This window comes from Crotalus tigris, unplaced genomic scaffold, assembly GCF_016545835.1.
Source record: "Crotalus tigris isolate CLP2741 ecotype Arizona unplaced genomic scaffold, ASM1654583v1 scf7180000017794.702064, whole genome shotgun sequence".
Classification (NCBI taxonomy): domain Eukaryota; kingdom Metazoa; phylum Chordata; class Lepidosauria; order Squamata; family Viperidae; genus Crotalus; species Crotalus tigris.
This window is the reverse complement of record NW_024096641.1, coordinates 598,425-620,676: the sequence shown is the minus strand read 5'-3', so window position 1 is coordinate 620,676 and position 22,252 is coordinate 598,425. Positions and strand designations below refer to the sequence as shown.

Below are 22,252 nucleotides of genomic sequence, written 5' to 3'. Positions count from 1 at the left end.
CTCACCAACTCTGTTGTGGCACAAGGGGAAAGCCTGAGTCAAACTCCCTGGCACGAAGGGTTCCCATACCCATAAACAACCCCACTCCGTTTCAGTTCAGCCCAGCAGAATGTGTAAATCTAACACAAGGACCGACTTCATTTAGTAGATTTGATGCCTGTGAAGCCCCTCAATATTTATACCCAACCAGATGTCTTTCAAACCCAAGGGACTACAGTTCACAGCAGTCCAGTCAGCATTCATCATGGCCAATGCAGCCAGGGATAATGGAATCTGTAGTCCAAACTATTTCTGGGAAAAGGCTGGGATATAATAACGGCTTGGCAGGCCAAATATTTCAGCTTGAGTAGAGAGGCAGCACCATCTGGTGGTCAGATCTTGGTATTGACATGAGACAGAATTCTGAAGGTTTGGACCAGTGGTTCTTAACCTGGGCGATATGGCCCCCCAGGGGGTGATTTCGTTTTTCAGGGGGGCGATGGAATGAAAAGAGGTGACGCGGGGGCGAAGGAATGAAAAGGGGGGGGATATGGGGGCGATGGAGCGAGAGGTTTTGGGGACACTTTTGAGACTTTTTTCATACAGTGAATCGCTGTATATCTGTCGTACAAAAACATCAGATCGCTCAATTAGTGGATTGAATTGTGTTTTCAAATGTTCCTCCAGCTAGCTTCAGTACAGAACGCCGTACATATGTGAATACGCATCGCTTATCTTCATGCGCGTTACGCAGCAGCCTCTACTCTTTTTATATTTCTTTTTGCGTCTTAAATTTTACTTGTAATTCAATTATTAAATGTTACTGTTTTTCTTTTCGGGCATTTCACTTTCTTGCCATTGAATTTTGTTTTCAGTGGTCATTACATTTAAGTGTCTTGAATAAATAAATACATGTATCACGAAGTTTGAGAATAAAGTGATGGGTGGCACCAACATTTTTCACACAGTTGAGATATGGGGAAAAGACTGGAAATAAATTATTTGCATCGATATGTCCTGATGACAATTTTAAAGAAAACAAAACAAGTGTTTGCATAAATTGAAGAATTATTTCCTATGTTGTGATTGAGAGGTTATGTTGGGGGAGGGGGGCAATGACAACTTTCTCATTGGCTCAAGGGGGCGATTCGTTCAAAAAGGCTAAGAACCACTGGTTTGGAAGACGTGTGGACGTCAACTCCCAGAGTTCCCCAGGTTGACTCTGGGTCTGGGGGACTCACCAACAGCAAATATCTTGATTCCCATATTCTTCAAGATCTGGGCGGGTGGGCTGGCATCATCCTGAGATTTGCCATCGGTCAAAAGGATGAGCAGTTTAGACGCTTCAGGCCTAGCGCCAACTTCTTCCTTCAGGTTCTGCTCCAGGACGTGAGTCAGCGCTGAACCTTGGATGGAGAAAGAAGGGAAGGGGAAAAATATTATACTTAGAAAGTGTCAGAAGTCAAGTCTTCATCCTGGTTCATCCAAGCCGGGGATAAATAAGCAACATGGCCACTGCTTTAACACTGGACGCCTCCCAGAAGGCAAACTGCTTGTCGTCTCTCTTTAAGTTTGTTTTAAATGGCAGCGCATGCTTCGCGCGCCCAGTTCAGACAGGCTGCTGTCTCCAGGCACTGCCACGTCCACTATCCAGACTTTTTTGTCTTTCTTATTGACAATTGTTAAGTCCGGGGTGTTATGTTGCAGGTGCCAGGGGGTTGGACTAGATGACCTCCAAGGTCCTTCCAACTTTATTATTATTGTTGTTGTTGTTGTTTTGTTGTTACTACTACTACTACTACTACCACTACTATTATTATTATTATTATTATTATATTAACAATAATAAATCAAATCGTGTTTTGGACAGTTTATCAAGACCTCCCTCTTTGGAGAAAGCTCTAATGCGGGTAAATGTGAAAGAAAAGAGAAAAAATAAAATGACAGCAGCCAGCTGGAAGGTTACACCGAGGTGAGCGCAGCAGTTAGGGTGCAGTACTGCAGGCCACTTTAGCTGACTGTGTTCAGCAGGTCAGCGGTTCAAATCTCACCGGCTCAAGGTTGACTCAGCCTTCCATCCTTTCGGGGTAGGTAAAATGAGGACCCAGATTGTTGGGGGCAATGTAAATATATATATACATTGCTTACTGGTGTACACCGCTTAGAGAGTGCTTGCACTTAAAGCGGTATATAAGTCTCATAAATAAATAAATAAATAAAAGTCCTGAAAGTGCAGATTGGAGACAGATTGTCATGGGGAAAAAATATATATGTTTGCTAAGAATTGACAATGACTTGATGGCACCTAATCAATCAATCATTCAATCAATCAATCAGTGACAAAGGACTGTTTCATGTTTGCAATAGTGGGTTGTTCAAGATCCCTCCCTAGAAATATATTTGCTCCGCAGTTCACACCGTTTTTAATGCTACCCTCACAGCTCAAATTCTGCCAAAGTTCTCAACATGATATACCGTAACTAAGGATTTTGTGTGTGTGTGTGTGTATGTGTTAGGATGTAGTCTATGGTACGTTGGGATACAGATGATAGCCAAATGCCCACAGTTGGTAGAGATGCTTCTTATACCAGCCACAGTACATATTTCACTCTTGCTTTTTCCTGCTTGCCTTGTGGTTAAGCCAGGCGTCTTCAAACTTGGCCCTTTTATGACTTGTGGACTTCAACTCCCAGAGTTCCTCAGTGTTTATGGGAAGACAGAAAAGTGGCCAACAGCAGTGTTTATGGGAAGACGGTAGGTCGGAAAGGCAAGATGGCTATCTTGCCTTTCCGACCTACCGTCTTCCCATAAACACTGCTGTTGGCCACTTTTCTGTGGAGGCCTTGGCAAGAATAATATCCAACAGTAATACCCCAAATGATTACTGTAAGGCAGGGGTCTTCAAACTTGGCCCTTTTATGACTTGTGGACTTCAACTCCCAGAATTCCTCAGCCAGGCATGGTCGTGGTTGTCCCAAAGGTGCTTTTCCAAAAGGCAACTGGATTTCCTTGCTTTTTTTTACTTGAAAACATTTCACTTCCCATCCAAGAAGCTTCTTCAAGTTCTTCAGAAACCAGGTTTTCTTGGGAACCCCTCCCCCCCACAAGAAAAGCCAGTTGCCTTTTGAAAAAGCACCTTTGGGACATCTAGAAGGGCCGTTTTGATGGGGTGCAGCAGCTGAGAGAGAAGACAATGGATTTAAAAGCTCTGGGAATAAACTCTGATTCTGGCCACCAGCAGCATCTGCTGTCATAAAGGCAAGATGGCAGTTGCAGCGGCCATCTTGCCTTTGGGGCCTACCTGCTTCCCACTTTGGGGTCTACCTCCTTCCCACTGTTGGCCACTTTTCTGTGGAGGGCTTGGCAAGAATAGTATCCACCAGTAATACCCCAAATGATTACTGTAAGGCAGGGGACTTCAAACTTGTGCCTGGCTGAGGAATTCTGGGAGTTGAAGTCCACAAGTCATAAAAGGGCCAAGTTTGAAGACACACACACACACACACACACACACCCCGTGGGTTAAGCAGTTATTTTGCCTTATGGTGCTGCCCTGGAGCGAAATAACGGTTGGGCGTTGACATAACTAGTTCCCAGTTATTGACATAACTCATTCCTAGTTATGTCAACATCCAATCGTTCCTAGTCCTCCACCTTCGCCACCACCACCTCATGGGGAATATCCATCTACTGCTTCCAGAAAGTTCAGGTAATTCATTTACCTGTAAAAGTGTTCCCTCCCTTGTAGCGCAAATTCCGAATGGCTTCGGACACCTGATCCCAGGTGGAATAAGTATTCAGATCCCACTCTGTCCGTGGGTCACTGCTGTACTGGGACAAGCCTGGAAGAAATGTTAAGGAGAAGGAGTCAGAAAGGAAGCTCGTGTTTTCCATTTATTTATTTATTTTGTTCTACTTGTTTTTTCTTTTTTCATTTCGCTGCAGGTTAGGCCCTTTCCTTGTCTTTCACTTTTTCTTTTAAATAATAATAATAATAATAATAATAATCTGCTTTCCCAGCTATTTTTTTCATGTATTGGCCATGTAGTGCTTTGTCTTCCCATGCCTCTATTCTGTTCTTCATTTGGTCTTTCCTGTAGGCCAGTTTGGTCTCTCCAGTAGTTAGTAAGCCTTCCTGATATACTAATTTCAGTGCATCTTCATCATTGTTCTTCAGATATTCTTCCAAAGCCATTTTTTCTTCTTCAACCATCTGATGTACTTGTAGCATTCCACGCCCACCTATTTGCCTTGGTAGATAAAGTCTATCAATGTCACTGCGTGGATGAAGGGCATGATTCATTGTCATTATTTTTCTGGTCTGCCTATCCATTGCTTTTAGTTCTGCTTGAGTCCAGTCCACTATTCCAGCTGTGTACCTAATGACTGGGATTGCCCAGGTGTTGATTGCCTTTATGGTATTTCCTCCATTGAGTTTGGATTTTAAGATCTTCTTCACTCTCTTGATGTATTCACCTCTAATCTTTTTCTTGACTTCAGTGTGCTTGATGTTGTCAGCTTGAAGGATACCCAAGTATTTGTAGTACTCTTCCTCATCCAGACTCTTAATGTTATTTTCGTGGGGCATCTTGATTCCTTCAGTTTTCACTATTTTTCCTTGTTTGATAGTAAGTGTGGCACATTTGTCCAAGCCAAACTCCATTACAATATCTTGGCTATATATACGGACAGTGTTGAGCAGCGATTCTATTTCAGATGATGTTTTTCCATACAGCTTCAGATCATCCATGTAAAGGAGGTGGGATAGTCTGGCAGATGTTTTTGATGTTTGATAGCCATGTCCTGAGTTATTCAGTATTGTTGACAGAGGAAACAGTGCAATAACAAATAGTAATGGTGATAATGAATCTCCTTGAAATATTCCTCTCTTGATATTAACCTCTCCCAGCTTCTCACCATTGATCTGCAACTGTGTCTTCCATTGTGCCATCGATCTTTGCACAAATTTTCTGATGTTTCTACTGACTCCTGTTATTTCTAGGCACTTTATTATCCAATCATGTGGCAGAGAGTCAAATGCCTTTTTGTAGTCAATCCATGCCACATTCAGGTTGGTCTTCCTTCTCTTGCAGTTTTCCAAGATCATTTTGTCTATTAGGAGTTGATCTTTTGTTCCTCTGCTATTGGGGCGGTTTCCTTTCTGCTCAGGTGGAAAGAGATTGTTTTCAACTAGATGCTGTTGTACTGCATCAGCTACCACACCAGTTAGTAATTTGAAAGTTGTTGGTAAGCAGGTAATTGGCCTGTAGTTACCTGGTGTTGCCCCTTTTGCTGGATTTTTCATTATTAGGTAGGTTTTCCCAGTTGTTAGCCACTTTTCAATTTCTCCTCCTTGTAGTATATTGTTGAACTGTTTGGCAATGAGTGGGTGTATAACAGTTAGATGTTTCAACCAAAACCCATGCAGTTCATCTTCACCTGGTGCTGACCAATTTTTGATTTTCTTTGCTCTTTTTTCTACCATTTTTGTTGTTATTACTAGTTCTTTCATTTCAACTTCTGTTTTATTTGCATCCACCTCTTTTAACCAAGCCGCATCCTTGTTGTATTTCTTTGGGTTATCCCATATCTGCTTCCAGAACTGCACTGTTTCTTCCTTGTCAGGTACTGACTGATTCCTTGCAGTTTCTCCATTGATGGATTGGTAGAAACGTTTCTGATTGGATTGAAATTGGAGGTTCTGCCTATAGTTTGCAATTCGAGCTTCATATCTACTGATTTTCCTGGCTATAGCTGTTATTTGTTGCTTTATTATTTCCAGTGCTTCCTTGATCTTCCTTGTTTCTAAGTGGTATTTCTTGATTAGGTATTCTTTGGTCTTCTTGTTCTTCAGCTTCTTTTCTTTCATCTGTTCTAGCTTGCTTGCATGTGATCTTAACTTGCTGATCTTATTTTCTAGTCTAACCTTCCATTTTTGTGGTGCACTGTTTGTTTGTTTTTCTTCTTTGTTGATTTTGCATCCCAGGTATTCTGTTATAACTGCAGCTGTGCTGTACATTAGTTGGTTTGTTTCTTGCAGTGAATTGGTGCTTATACTTGCTATTGCAGTATTTGCATCTTTTAATGCTTGTGCTAGCTGTTTCTTTGAAACAAGCTTCAATGCAGAATAGAAGAGAAAGAACTGGAGAAGATAACAAAATACCAAGACCTACAAATAGAAATAGAAAGACTGTGGCAAAAGCAAGCAAGGGTAGTACCAATAGTAATAGGCTCCTTGGGTGCAATCCCAAAACAACTGGAGCACCAGTTGAACACCATTGGCATTGACAAATTCGCTATTAGTCAATTGCAAAAGGCAGCCTTATTAGGAACTGCTTCCATCCTGCGACGATATCTGTAACACCATCAAACATCCACATCTGCCTATCCCAGGTCCTGGGTAAGGACTCGATAGGTAGACAAAATGCCAAATCCAGTCTGAACATCTGGCTGACTGTGCGATGATCCATAATAATAATAATAATAATAAAGTTGGAAGGGACCTTGGAGGTCATCTAGTCCAACCTCCTGCTCAGGCAGGAAACCCTACACCATTTTGGACAAATGGCTGTCCAGTCTCTTAAAAACTTCCAGTGTTGGAGCATTCAAAGCTTCTGGAGGCAGGTTGTTCCACTGGTTAATTGTTCTAACTTTCAGGAAGTTTCTCCTTAGTTCTAGGTTGCTTCTCTCCTTGATTAGTTTCCATCCGTTGCTTCTTGTCCTGCCTTCGGGTGCTTTGGAGAAGAGCTTGACTCCTTCTTCTTTGGGGCAGCCCCTCAGATACTGAAAGACTGCTATCATGTCCCCCCTCGTCGTTCTCTTCATTAAACTAGACATACCCAATTCCAGCAACCGTTCCTTATATGTTTTAGCCTCCAGTCCCCTAATCATCTTTGTTGGTCTTCTCTGTACTCTTTCTAGAGTCTCAACATCTTTTTTACGTCGTGGTGACCAAAACTGGATGCAGTATTCCAAGTGTGGCCTTACTAAGGCCTTGTAAAGTGGTATTAATACTTCACGTGATCTTGATTCTATCCCTCTGTTAATGCAGCCCAGCACTGTGCTGGCTTTTTTAGCAGCTGCAGCACACAGTTGGCTCATATTTAAATGATTGTCCACTAGGACTCCAAGGTCCCTCTCACAGTTACTACTATTGAGCAAGGTAACCCCTATATTATATTAGAGATATTGGAATACTGCTATCATGTCCCCCCTCATCCTTCTCTTTGTTAAACTAAATATACCCAATTCCAGCAACTGTTCCTCATATGCTTTGGCCTCCAGTCCCCTAATCATCTTTGTTGCTCTTCTCTGTCCTCTGTGTAATTTGTATGAACATTTGCTATGTTTGTTACAAAAATAAATCAATAAAATTATTTTCCCCCTTTTTTTTCCTGCACTTTTTTCAGTTTAGTTTATATCAGTTTCTACTTTGTCAAGAAAATCAAGAAAATCATTTTTAAAATTCTGCTGTTTCGTTTTTTTCCCACGGCGTTTTTTTTACTTTTCTAGTTTAGTTTATTTGAGTTTTTTTGTTAATTAAAATTTCAATACAATTGTTTTTTTTTTCAAACAAAATTCTTTCTTCTACTTTTTTCTCTTTTTTCTCTCACTGTTTTCTTTCTGGTTTAGTTTGTATTACTTTTGCTATGTTTATTAAAATGTCAATAAAATAATTTATTTCTTTTCAGTGCACTTTTTGCCTTTTTCTTTTCCTTTTTTTCAACTGAGATTTTAGTATGGCTATTAAACATTTCAGTAAAATTATTTAAAAAAGAAGAAGAAGAAGCAATCTGGGTCATCCATGGAGGATGTAAAATAGCAACAAGAATTGTTCTTGAAGTCTTTGAACAGCTGCTTCTTCTCCTAAGTTTTTTCTATTGTCGCAACTTTTTCTTGAGATGCAGTTACCAATGAATTCATTGCTATCCTAACAGCGCAAAAAATGAGTTTAAGATTCCAAAGAATCTCTGCTGCTGCTTCCTTTGATTGGTAGAAAACATTACTTTTTCCAAAACATCATTCCTGGATTTGAAGCCTGTAAAAAGAAGCTGCTCACCTACTCTGATCTTATCCTCAGCAATATTGAAAGGCGCCAGCAAAGACACCAGGAATTCTCGAAGCAGTCCAAAATTGTTGCGTCCAATACTCCAAGATCCATCCACCAGCAGGATGATATCCGTCATAGCAGAGGTATCACACTGGAACTGGGAAACTATGAAAAGAAGCAGAGTCAGGGAGGAGGAGGGGGGGAAGAAAGGAGGAGGAGGAGGAAAAGGAGGGGAAAGGAAGAAAGGAGGAGGAAGAGAAGAAAAGAGTGGAGGAGGAGGGGAAAGGAGAAGAAGGAGAAGAAGAAGAAGAAGAAGAAGAAGAAGAAGAAGAAGAAGAAGAAGAAGAAGAAGAAGAAGAAGAAGAAGAAGAAGAAGAAGAAGAAGAAGAAGAAGAAGAAGAAGAAGAAGAAGAAGAAGAAGAAGAAGAAGAAGAAGAAGAAGAAGAAGAGGAAAAGGAAAGAGGAGGAGGAGGAGGAGGAGGAGGAAGAAGAAGAAGAAGAAGAGGAAGAAGGAGGAGGAGGAGGAGGAGGAGGAGGAGAAAGAGAAGAAGGAGGAGGAGGAGAAGGAGGAGAAAGAAGAAGAAGAAGAAGAAGAAGAAGAAGAAGAAGAAGAAGAAGAAGAAGAAGAAGAAGAAGAAGAAGAAGAAGAGGAGGAGGAGGAGGAGGAGGAGGAGGAGGAGGAGAAAGGAGGAAGAAGAAGAGGAAGAGGAAGAAGAAGAAGGGGAAGAGGAGGAGAGGAGAAGAGAAGAAGGAGGAAAAGGAGGAGGAGGAGGAGGAGAAGGAGGAGAAGGAGGAGGAGGAGGAGGAGAAGAAGAAGAAGAAGAAGAAGAAGAAGAAGAAGAAGAAGAAGAAGAAGAAGAAGAAGAAGAAGAAGAAGAAGAAGAAGAAGAAGAAGAAGAAGAAGAAGAAGAAGAAGAAGAGGAGATGAACGTGCATGTCTAGCTTAATTGTTTAAAAATATAGCTGAAATGTCTACAGCATTAAAAGGAGAGAACTTATTCTGAAATTATTCGTGAGGATTCAAACACCAGGTCCAAAATACAGGTAATCCTCAACTTAATGACCACAAATGATTTCCGTTGCTAAGAAAGGTAATGGAATGATGAAGGCGTACTCAATTTTGTGTCCTTTTTTGCCATGGTCGCTAAGCAAATCACTGCAATTGTTAAGTGAATCCAGATCCCCCCCCATTGACTTTGCTTGTCAAAAGCCAACTTGGGAGGTCACAAAAAAGGTGATCCCAGGACCTCAGGATGCTGCACTCACTGAAAATACATGCCGGTTGCCAAGGACTCAATTTTTGACCCCTTGACTGTCGGGATGCTGCCACAGTCATAAGTACGAGGACCAGTCATAAGTCACTTTTTTTCAATGCTGCCATAACTTTGCACAATCACTGCATGAATGGTTCAGTCAAGGACTGAAAAAAAAATGCTGACTTTGATAGGTGATCCATTTTTGTATTTCTGTTATCTTTTCTTCAGGAAAGAAAAAGCAGAGGGATGGGATAAAGTGTATGACTGGGGGGTGAAAACTGCCTCTTTATAATGTGGTTGGCATTATTTAAAAAAGGGCGGGGCTTTGATTGCCCAACTGCACCCACCATTTTGATTCCCCTTCTGTAAAAACCCTTTGTTGTTAGTTGCGAAGTCGTGTCCGACCCATTGCAACCCCATGGACAACATTCCTCCAGGCCTTCCTGTCCTCTACCATCTTCTGGAGTCCATCTAAGACAGGGGTAGTCAACCTTGGCTCTTTTATGATCGTGGACTTCAACTCCCAGAATTCCTGAGCCAGCTAAGCTAGACTACCCCTGATCTAAGCTCACGCCTGCTGCTACAGTGACTCCATCCAGCCACCTCATTCTCTGTCGTCCCCTTCTTCTCTTGCCCTCCATCTTTCCCAGGATTAGGCTCTTCTCCAGTGAGTCCTTCCTTCTCATTAGGTGGCCAAAGTACTTGAGTTTCCACTTCAGGATCTGGCCTTCTAAAAAGCAGTCTGGCTCTAACTAACTAGAAAATGAGGACCTCCAGAACATTTATTTTTTTTCTTTCTGAAGGGTGATTGACAACTATTTTAGACTTCTTTCAGATGAGCCTTGGAAGGACACAATTGCTGGAAAGCATGGGCTCATTAAAGCAGCTGCCTCTTTAACTGGATCCATTAAAAGCAGCCCTATCTGCTTCTCCAGGTTGTCTTTTGGGAACACGATCCTGCCCGTATGCCAGGATTACATCAGCGTTCCAATCTATTTCCACCCTGGTTTTTTTCCCCTTAGAAAGGGAACGACATCCCATCATGCAAAATTAACACGTATTGGCTGTCTCTTCAGGCTAAAATATCTCCCCGATCTCTCCAGGTCAGATCCCATCACAAAATATGCCTTTCAAATTTGTGCATCTCACTGTCTCTAATGTGGGGCATTCATCTTTTTTTTTTCAGTTGTCATATGTAATAAGGTTAAAATTGGTGCCTGGACCTAGGAATTAAATGCATTTACTGGAAGAGCTTTGTACAGATGTCACTGTGTCTCTTTTTTTAATATCTGAGCCCTCTACCACTAGAAATATATGATATAACACTGCAAATATGATTGTTTTATCTGCAGGATTAGCTTCCGTGCAACAGCCCTTCCCCCTCCACACACACACACACACACACACACAGAGGGGGGAGGAGAGAGAGAGAGAGAGAGAGAGAAACCCCAAAAGTTCATGATGGATCCCACTCATAGTTTTAAGTGCACAACAGATGGTTAAAAAGTGATTATCTCCCGAGTCAGAACAAGTTTAACATGTGCCAAATTCCAGATTTTCCACGTTCACTGCCAAGGTGCTTGGAGAAAACTCAGTCCACCAATGGTGTCTGAGTGTTGTCATTTGTGTTAAGAAAATTGTGTCTTTTGGCTAGGTAGTTTATTTCTGCACAAAAAAAATCAAGTGTCTATAGATATTCTTAGTCATCCAGGTCATAGTTGAAAAGAAAAGAGGAGGGGTGTGGCAGGCGGGACAGGGCTGTATAAAGAAGGGAATATTTTGGGTTGAAACTTTGGAGAGAACCAAGTTTTGATAGCTTCTCTCCCCGCTTATTGCAATAAATGAAACCAAAGGCCTTCACTGTGTCTTGGCTGGTTATTGGCCAGGCGAGCTTGCCTCAGGTCACGAAGGAAAGTAGCCAGGAGCACATAACAGCCTGACACAGTGATAGCGAACCTTTTAGAGACCGAGTGCCCAAACCGCAATGCAAAACCCACTTATTTATCACAAAGTGCCAGGGCTGCATCAGCATTGTGGTGCCCTTGGAGGAGGGGGCAGGGAGACGCCTCTGAGTGCCACCTCTAGCACGCAAAAACCAGGGGCACAAAAATGGGCCACCATGCTGCAAGGCACAAAAATGGCTGCCACCGCACCACAGGGGGGAGATACAAGGCACTGCACCATGCAAAAGCGGGGCAGGGCTAGTGAGTATTACGCAGGCACTAGCCCTGCCCATTTGCAGCGCATGCGGGCTCACGGCCTCATGCGTGCATGCACGCATGTAAAATGCTTCCCCCTCCCTTTTCTTCCAGTCCACCAATTGACAATGGTTGGTGACCTCTGCTCTACCACCTCTACTCAAGCTTGCTAGTCGGCTGCTTTGCTCCTTTGTGCTGGGTGGGGCTCCTGCTCTGGGCAACGGTGGCGGTCTGATGGACCTGCTGCTGGCAGCAGTGGAACGCATGCCAACAGAGAGGGCTCTGAGTGCTGCCTCTGGCACCGGTGTCATAGGTTCGCCACCACTGGCTTGACATATGATTAGCTGATAAGGCAATTAGGAGAACCAAAGCTTTTTTTTGATGATGACCAAGCAGCCAACAGAGGCTGTGAAACTTTGCAGAAAGAGTGGTGCTAACAGTGTCTCTGCGAAAGATATCTCACCTTTCCTGAAGCTGTCGCTGCTCGTTTTCCTTCGGGCCAGAAAATCCTCTTCAAACTCTATTACACTTGGCAAGGTTGACAGTGTCAATGTTGGCTCGGCGTTGAGCATATAATCATCTGGCTTCAAAAGAGGAGTGTTTTGCCTTTTCTTCCCTGGCTCAACTTTTCCTATATTTTAGATCATCAAGAGAAGGAACATTAATCTTGAATCTACGTGTTCATTCAAAGAGATTCAGCCTTAGAATCATGGAATCATTAGGATGGAACGGACATCAGAGGTCTTCTAGTCCACTACCTTCTCAAGGCAGGAGTATTTATTGTTAGAAATTCTTTTTTTTTTTTTTTGTAAAAAATTTTTATTTTCAATTTTGCAATACAATACAATCTTAAAAATACTTCAGATAAAAAATAAAACAAATTAATACACACCATTTTCAGTATTGCTCACCCATTTCCCCCCAAACCGCATCCACCCTCTAACCAACTTGCCTCTTTCCCTCTTCTTTCTCTTTCTCCCTCATCCCCTCTCCTCCACCTTCCTACTTACTTCTCACCTTCTTCTATCCTCTCACTCCGGATGCAGTCCGGGGGAAATGCCCAAGCAATTCCTCTCTCCAAATTGAAACCTCAATATTATATACAATAAAAACTATTTCTACTTATCTGAATTACTAAAATTTCAACCCATCCTTCCCCCACCCCCCTCCCCCCCTGACTTCCCAGAGCTAAGTACAGGGTTATACAAATATACTAAACATAATCTATTTAAGTTTACTAATTATACAAAAACCAAAATCATACTAACCCTTAACTCTCTTCAAACTTTAACATCATAAGTTTATAAACAAATTTATTACTCATAAAATAAATGAAACTTTGTAGTTCCATACTTCTTCTGAACATATTCTATCCATCTTCTCCATACATACTATTGTTAGAAATTCTGTTTATATATAGCACCACAGAGCAAACAAAGGGTACAGTCACCATGTGCTCTACTGCTCAACTGTTATAACTCTAACAGGAAACAGGAAACTCTACTTGATCACCAATCCTAATCCCAACCCCACTTTAAACCTTAATCCTTATCCTGATCCTATTCTATCCCCAACCCTATAAGACTCAATAAAAAAAAAAATTTTTTTTAAGGAATGGGGCTGAATAGGAAACGGTTCTTTATCTTCATGAGCTCAACCCTCTTTCCCATATGCCCCCTCCCGTGACTCCTGCTCGTACCTATCAAAGTTGAAGTTACATCCAGTGTGGGTGAAGTGGCTTCAACTGCGAGGATTCCTCCCTTCTCCGGCATACTGGTGGGGTGCTTCCTGTGGCTTCTGGCCTGGGACTGGTTTTTCAGTTCTTCGACTGTAACAGCCAAAATGAGATGAAAATGGAGACAGTCCAGAGATCAAGCAGATCAGGTGGATGTCCTGACTTACCCTGTCAGTGTTGGTGGGAGTGTTCTTGGCAGTTTATTGACAAACAAACAAACAATAAACAACAGCCTGATCAAGGAATCAGCAAGAACATCCCAACCAACACTGACAGAGCAAACCTCTAATTCAGTGGTTCTCAACCTGTGGGTCGGGACCCCATTTGGGGTCGAACGACCATTTCACGGGGGTCGCCAAACAACGCAGTCTGCCATTTTTTCCCCCTGTTCCTTAGCTGTGCTACTCCCTTTTATTCTATTGGCTTTTGAAAGCCAATAGAATAGACTCTCTTGAATAGAGTCTAATTCTATTGGCTTTCAAAAGCCAATAGGAATTGTCCAGGCTGTCTCTGCCCTGCTGAGCCTGCCAAAAGTCCCATTCTGCAAACGGTGCTGCACAGTTGAGAAGTCCTTGACTTACGACCGGTTGAGTAGTCCTCGACTTACGACCGGTTGGGGGTCGCGGCATTAAAAAGGTTGAGAACCACTGCTTTAGTTAGTATATGAACAGGGTTAATCCAATCCCACTCCCTTCCAGCACTGATGATGTTACCTAGTTGGGTAATGAAACATCTGCAAGAAAACAACTAAGCTCAGATCACATTAAGGTCCACACAACCCTCCTCATCCTCCTCCTCCTCCCTACAAACACTACTGCTTTCTAGCACTGATGATGTTACCTAGTTGGATAATGAAACATCTAGAAGAAAACAACTTCGTTCAGATCACATCAAGGTCTGCACAATCCTCCTCCTCCTTCTCCCCAACTCCCTTCTACCACTGATGATGTTACATAGTTGGGTAATGAAATGTCTGCAAGAAAACAACCAAGCTCAGATTGCACCAAGGACCCCATAGCAAGCCCTGAACACCTACAAAGCCAGCCAGGCCAACAGTAAACTACACGTACCAGAAGGAAGCAGAAACCGCACTTACTCACAAATTTCCTCTTGACAAAGAGGGCCTCCTGGGAGCCATTAAGGATGTAGATCTGCAGAGTGTATTCTTTGGTGGGACTCAGCCCACCCACAGTTGCTTTTGCCATCTTGGTTTTCAACATCACTTCCTGTTCAGGGTCACCTACAATAGGTGGAGGACAGGAACAAGAAAACAAGGTCACCAAGACCCTAGCACCATGGTGGCGAACCTATGGCATGGGTGCCACAGGTGGCATGCAGAGCCCGCTCTGTGGGCACGTGCGCCATCGCCCCAATCCTAGGCCTTCAGTTGGGTTTTATAAAACCTTTTTGCTTTAGGCCTCCACTGCCATGTGTAAAAAAAAAAAGGTTCAATCAATCAATAAATTTCAACTTCTCGCGGGAAAGAAAAAGATCTTGCAAAGTTGGAATTGATTGAACTTTTTAGTCCCACCCAGTCTGCTATTACCACCCCAGACACGCCCACCCAATGGGCCACGCCCATCCAATAGGCCATGCCCGCCTGGCACCCGACGATGCATAAGTGGGTTTTGGGTTGCAGTTTGGGCACTCGGTCTCTAAAGGTTCGCCATCACTGCCCTAGCAGTAGCTCAAACATCCATCAGGAATTTGCAAAACAGTACTTTACATGTCAGGGCCTCAGATCAAAGTCCTCGACTTACTAGCAGTTGCTTAACGACCACTTGGATTTACAATGGAGACAGAATGGGTACTTTACAGCCGGTAAAGCAAGCACACACATACACATATACACACACACACTCACACAAACACACATACACACAACCAGCCATTGTAAAAGATCACACTGCCCTCCTTCCCTCCTTTCATGTAAATTATTTCATGTGATCACGGAATGGGGCAACTGGCTGTCAAAGCAAACTGGTGGCCAAGTGCCAAAATGCAATCACACAGGGTTTGTGTGTGTGCCCATGTGTGTGTGTCTGTGTGCCACCATCGGAACCCCAGAATCAGGCTGTAAGTATGTTTTGGATGTCTATTATAACTTCAAACAGTTGCTAAGCCACTGTTGGTTAAGTGTGGACAACCCGTAGACACCATGAATCCATCCCAAACTAGTACTGTATCATATTTTCTGACTAAATAATTTTATTAAAAGGCATAAGCGTCCATGAGCTCGTTAAAGTCTATGCCATTTAATACAATTTGTCAATTGGAGTAGATAGAACATAGAATAACATGGAAGGGACTTTGAAGGTCTTCTAGTCCAACCCCCTGCTCAAGCAGGAGACCCTATACCATTTCAGACAAATGGCTGTCCTGTCTCTTCTTGAAAATTTCCACAATTTCCTGAGGCAAGCAATTCCACTGATTAATTGTTCTCACTGTCAGGAAATTTCTCTTTTGTTCTAGGTTGTTCTAGATTCCTTCTGATTTTTGCTTGTCATAGACTAAAATGTCTCTCTTCCCGCTATGAATCTATCTCGTATCTATACAATCTTCCTTCAATATTTCTATGTCACTGAGAACAATTACTGCTTTCCTAGTTTATAGATTCAGAGAGAACAAGTTTTCCAAACAATTGCAAATCGGCAAATTATAAGAAAAATGGGATGGGATGTGAGACTTGCCTGTTCCAGAAACTCTGTAGCTAGTCTAAAATTAAATCTGGTGACCATTTGACTTAGAATTAAATTAAATAGAGGCATACTCTGTCTTCATTCTCCTTGTATAATTCAGCTTTGTGTGTAAACTATGAGGGCCTTTCACTGCTTTGTCAGTTCCTAATGTGTTATTGGTTGGTTAACCAACTAGAATTAAATTTCACATCGAATCTGCTTCATAGGAAAGCTACAGCCACCCTCAGGGACATAACCAGAGTAGGTTTAGATCTGATTTTGCACATCTGTAATTGGCTTAAGAATCCAGAATGATATCTCTGCATATTTTCCAAATGTATCTGAATTAAAGATAAAAAGAGATAACAGTCTGTTTAGATTTATCGAAGGTCAGATGTGGAATCAGAGATCTGAAATGAGAATTTAACTATGAATGCTAATTTTATTCTAAAAGGAAGTTCAACGTTTTTTTTTTAAATAAAGATGGCCACAAGAAAAGTGTTTTGTTATTAAGGTGACCAACTTTTTTACAATAAAAAAGAGGACACAAATAAATTGAAGAAAAAATATTGTAAATAAAAGAAACATTTTATCCATTGCAACAATAATACAGACAACTTGCATGTGCAAAGTTTGCCAGCTGGGTGTTTTGGCGTGCTCAGCAACAATTCCTATTGGCTTTCGAAAGCCAATAGGGGGAGTAGCACAGTTCATGCAAAAGTTGAAAAAAAAACCATCAAAAAAAGGTGCCGGAACACCGTTCTGAGCGTTCTATGAGGGAAAAAAAAGTCCTGCAGATTAGTCTTCAAATATCAAAAAGGAGGACATGAAGGAGGACACTTTTTGAGGGAGGACAGAACTTACAAAAGGAGGACTGTCCTTCCTAAAGGAGGACGGTTGGTCACCTTATTGTTATAAATATTCACTTATCTAGCTGTTCATTCTTTAAAATCAGATTTTCATTGCTGGATAATTGTGCAATTTTAAAAAAAACTTTGTGTCTATTCCTCTCATTCCCTTAGGTATTTTGTATGTCCTTTGACGGTGTTTCCCAACTGTAGCAGTTTTAAGATGGTTGAACTTCAACTCCCAGAATTCCACAGATGGTTGGGGAATTCTGGGAGTTGAAGTCCACCCTTCTTCAAGTTGCCAAGGCTGAAAAACGCACGGTTCTCTTTAAGCAGAGGATGGTAGGTGGAACATTGCAATGGAAGCTCCACCCCTTTAGTGCATACAGGAAAGAAAGGGGTGAGGCTGTGGTTTTGGTGCTACCCAAGCCTTGCCTCTTTTGTGTGGGTGTCACCCTGGTTTTTCGGCTGAGGAGGAAGGATTGGCTCAAAGTCCCACCAAGAAGCTTCCCTGGTTGAAGGAGATCTAGAACAGCGGTTCTCAACCTAGGGGTCGCAACCCCATTTGGGATCAAATGACCATTTCACGGGGGTCGCCAAACAACGCAGTCCGCCATTTTTTCCCCCTTTTCCTTAGCTGTGCTATTCCCTTTTATTCTATTGGCTTTTGAAAGCCAATAGGAATTGTCCAGCCTGTCTCTACCCTGCTGAGCCCGCCAAAAATTCCATTCTGCAAACGGTGTTGCAAGTTGTCTGCAACGAAGGTGAGCTGTCTGGAAGTTTCCACCCCTCCCTGCTGAGCAACTACTAAAAATGTAAGTAAAAGAGGGCCAGGGGTGGGAGGTGGGAGGCTGGTGGGCACAGGGAGGGTTGCTGGCGCGCGTGGGGCCTGGCGGGTGCCTTACCTCCCTTGGGCTGGGCCAGCTGGTGGCCCAGCCGGTGGTCGGCCTGCTCCGTCTCTGCCACTTGCCAGCTACACCTCGGTCAGTGCAGGAGGCGGCACCACGCATGCGCAGTGCTCCCGGGCAGGGAAAGTCCTCGACTTACGACCAGTTGGGTAGTCCTCGACTTACGACTGGTTGGGTAGTCCTCGACTTACAACCGGTTGGGGGTCGCGGCATTAAAAAAGTTGAGAACCACTGATCTAGAACCTAGGCCTTAACACTCCTAGTCCCGCACTTTCAGTTTTGGACCACACGAGAAATAAATCTAAAATCGGAAGTCAGATAATAATTGGCTTGGCTTCTATCTATGCTAGCATCCTTGAGCGTGATTCACCAGCAACTGCTTTAGTATCTCTCCACCTTAGTGACTTTAAGATAGTGGACTTCAACTCCCAACCAGCTATGGGGGCTGAGGAATTCTGGGAGTTGAAGTCCAAAGGTCTTAAAGGGACCAAGTTTGAGAAACACTGAACTAGATTAAAGCAAGAGAGTCACCAAGGACAACTTGGATCCTTTAAATAAATAAATAAGAAGACGGAGATCCGGAACTGGATCCAGGCCTAGAGAATCTATTCAGATCAAAGAGGTAGTCCTCGATTTACGACCACAGCTGAGCCCAAAATTTCTGCTGCTAAGCGAGACGGTGGCTAAGTGAATTTGGCCCTAGTTTATGACCTATCGCAACGGTCATGAATATGAGCCAATTGCCAATTTTGTTCACATGACCGGGGCAATGCCATGACAATCGTAAGTATGAAAAACGGCGATAAGACACATTTTTCCATGCTGTTATAACTTCGAACAGTCACTAAAAGAATAGTTGTAAGCTGAAGATTATTTTTATTTGTTACAAACCAGTGACATGAATCCCCTTCAGATTGGTATATTTCTGGAAGAAGCTCAGCTGGATTTCTTTCGTATATACCTGCCATTGGCTTTACACGAACTTTGTAGCCATTGGTGTTTCCTTCGGATTCCTTCCACTTCATTTGTAATCTGTCTTCCGAAAGGACCGTCAGCTTCAGGCGGTTTGACCCTGCAGAGAACCAGCATTAGCTTTACAAGTGGAAGCAGAAAACATGGATGGATTTTTTGGTGGGATGGCAGAATGGAATGGAACGGAACGGAATGGAACAGAACAGAACGGAGTGGAATAGAATAGAATAGAATAGAATAGAATAGAATAGAATAGAATAGAATAGAACAGAGCATAACAGAACAGAACAGAACAGAATAGATTGTAGAATAAAACAGAACAGAATAGAATAGAATAGAACAGAGTAGAACAGAATAGAATATAGAACAGAACAGAATAGAATAGAACAGAATAGATTGTAGAAAGAACAGAACAGAATAGAGAATAGAATAGAATAGAATAGAATAGAATAGAATAGAATAGAATAGAATAGAATAGAAGCTGGAAGGGACCTTTGAGGTCCTCTAGTCCAACTCCCTGCTCAAGCAGGAGATCCTATATCAGTGATGGCGAACCTTTTAGAGACCAAGTGCCCAAACTGTAACCCAAAACCCACTTATATATCGTCAGGTGCCGGGTGTGCGTGGCCCATTGGGTGGGTGTGGCCCGTTGAGTGGGCGTGGCCCATTGGGTGGGCGTGGCTGTGCTGGTAATGGCAGACTGGGTGGGACTAAAAAGTTCGATCAATCAATTCCAACTTTGTGAGATTTTTTTTCCGGCGAGAAGTTGAAATTGATTGATTGATTGAACCTTCTTTTTTTTTGCACACGGCGGTGGAGGCCTAAAGTGAAAAGGTTTTATGAAACCCAGCTGAAGGCCTAGGACTGGGGCGACGGCGTGTGTGCCCACAGAGAGGGCTCTGAGTGCCGCCTCTGGCACCCGTGCCATAGGTTTGCCACCATGGAGTTACACATACCTAGCTGGTTACCAAAAAATGAATGTCCTTGCTGCTTTACTGAGCAGAAAGAGATTGGTCCTGTCTGGAGGAGCTTACAACCCAAAGTTCAACGAAGAGAAAGAAAGATGTGGAGAAAAGTGGAAGAGAAAGGACTTTGTTTTGTTTTATTCTGATTGAAGGATCGTGCTTTCCTCTTGACTATTTATGGGCTGCCCACTTGCAAGACCCAAGTCATTAACCGCCAGCCTCAGTGAACAACACAGCCACCAAATGTCAGAAATGTCATCCCTGAAATGCAATCAGGGTGACCCAACCGTCAGAGTCCAACAATGGCTCCAAAGGACCACAGTCCCTTCCACATCTGTGACCTTTAACCTTTGGGAGATAGTCTTCTAGCTTCCTGGAAGGAAATTATGTTGCATGGGAAAACAATGCGGGGATTCAGAGGCAGCTTTAACCAAGCAAAGCTGGAGAGCGAAGCTTCGATTGTGAAGGACGACATACACAAACAGGCAGGCTTTTTCATGGGGCCAAGGCACGGAGACAAAGACAGGATTATTGGGCTAATAAAGCCAGAAGTTGTTTTCAGCTCTTCTTCTCCATCCCAGATCTTGGTGGTCGCTCTAGGAGCCACACAACAGCCTGACAAGAATGTTGACGGCTGAATGCCAAATTTGAGCTTTTAATTAATCCGAGCGTTGGAATTAAAATAGGCTGTATCCCATCGAAAAGTCCATTCTTGGTAGGTGTTTTCATCATATGGTATGAATGCTCCAACATTGGACATTTTTAAGAAGAGGCCAGACAGCCATTTGTCTGAAATGGTATAGGGTTTCCTGCCTGAGCAGGGGGTTGGACTAGATGACCTCCAAGGTCCCTTCCATCATCATCATCATTACTATTATTATTATTTTTCCTGGTTTTCTGACTGCGATAGTAAGAAAAGATCCCCTAATAGGTATAGTAGGGGTGAAAAGAGTACAAGGCACTCAGAGAAATGTACATTGGAATTTATTTTTTTTCCTCTTTTTCCCTCTCAAAGATGTAGCCCTTGCCTTGTCCACACTGTGCTACATTAGATTTTAGGTGGGACTTGGTTGAACGTTCCTCCTAAATAAAAAGATGATCTGCACATCCAGACCTGTTTGTGAGGAGGAGGAGGAGGAGGATTTCTCAGCAAAATCTCTCTATTATTTGTTAATATTCCAGGTAGTATCTGGTGGTACCAGGATTCAGTAGTAGCAACTGTAAGAGGGATCTAGAAAACCACCACTTAAGTATGAGCCGGCAATGTGCTGCCTTAAAGATAGGTAGGTAGGTAGGTAGGTAGGTAGGTAGGTAGGTAGGTAGGTAGGTAGGTAGATAGATAGATAGATAGATAGATAGATAGATAGATAGATAGATAGATAGATAGATAGATAGATAGGCAGGCAGGCAGGCAGGCAGGCAGGCAGACAGACAGACAGACAGACAGATAGATAGATAGATAGATAGAGAGTCAAGGTAGGTAAGTAGGTAGGTAGGTAGGTAGGTAGGTAGGTAGGTAGGTAGGTAGGTAGGTAGGTAGGTAGAAAGAAAGAGAGAGAGAGAGAGAGAGGAAGGAAGGAAGGAAGAAAGAAAGAAAGAAAGAAAGAAAGAAAGAAAGAAAGAAAGAAAGAAAGAAAGAAAGAAAGAAAGAAAGAAAGAAAGAATCACAGATTATAGTAGAGAAAACCACTAATATAAGCAGAAGGAGAAATACACATACATATGTAGAGAATTGAGTACAGGGACAAATAATGGTCTGCATCCTTTTCCTTTACATCCATCACTAAATAAAGAAATGGGCCAAATAGTCAGGCAAAATAACAGTGAGAACAATCAGAATGTTTTCCCCTCCAGGTCAGGCTTCTATAATGGGACAAGGATTGGTGCCCCAATGCTCATTTGCTGCATCCCCCACCCCACACCATAATTAATTAAAAGCAGCTGTAAACGTATAATCCATCAACACACAACATGGGGGGTGGGGGGGGAAGATGGGGAAACTCTACCCAATTACTGTAGTTCACAATTCCCAAAATTATAAAACTGGATGATGGAGCAAATAAGTTTTTTATAATCCTGGACCCATTTTTTTTTTAATGAAGAGCACGCTTGTTCAAAAACTCCAGCTGTTGCTGAGCCTTGAATAAACTTAAATAACTTTAAATTAAGCTTAAATTAACCTGGAATCCTCTCTACCAAGGCTGCATGCCACATTTTCACATACCCTTGTTTGCTGCCCATTTTGAGCGAAGATTCACAACTCTAAAATCATCATATCGCATGACAATTGAGACAACACGGTACCATACTCAAGAACGAGACACAGAGAGACGATCCAAACCCACTTCTGGACAAACACGTCCATTTATCATTGTTGCAACGTTCGACTTTCAGTCAGGAAGTTGGGAGAGCTCCTTACCTTGAGCACACACCTCTAAGGTGATAAAACTTGCAAGCACCAGGAAAGAAATCCAAAAATAATTCTGGCCCAGCGGGACAACCTGCATAAATAGAAAATGGGCATTTAGTTAGAGCAAACTTAAAGGAGTATTTTGCCCCCTGGGATCTGTAGAGGCCACAGAGGTCAAGGGAAGGGAGAGGATCAGAATGACGAAGGCTATAAAACAAACTCTGTGTACACCTTTTCTTTGTAGCTGCCCCCA

The 22,252-nt window shown here is 42.6% G+C and overlaps 1 protein-coding gene across 1 annotated transcript in view; it reads right to left on the bottom strand.

The window, feature by feature from the left end:
• COL20A1 (collagen type XX alpha 1 chain) overlaps window positions 1–22,252 on the bottom strand; it is a gene marked incomplete at its 3' end in the record, with an annotated part of 107,866 nt that overhangs the window by 78,697 nt on the left and 6,917 nt on the right. Inside the window, exons 2-9 of the mRNA XM_039342549.1 lie at window positions 22,009–22,090; window positions 18,614–18,724; window positions 14,315–14,458; window positions 13,258–13,311; window positions 11,947–12,114; window positions 8,039–8,194; window positions 3,702–3,821; window positions 1,221–1,385 (exon numbers count right to left, since the gene is read on the bottom strand). Of these exons, the coding sequence (XP_039198483.1) occupies window positions 1,221–1,385; window positions 3,702–3,821; window positions 8,039–8,194; window positions 11,947–12,114; window positions 13,258–13,311; window positions 14,315–14,458; window positions 18,614–18,724; window positions 22,009–22,090 (1,000 nt within the window). The remainder of the gene's footprint in view (window positions 1–1,220; window positions 1,386–3,701; window positions 3,822–8,038; window positions 8,195–11,946; window positions 12,115–13,257; window positions 13,312–14,314; window positions 14,459–18,613; window positions 18,725–22,008; window positions 22,091–22,252) is intronic.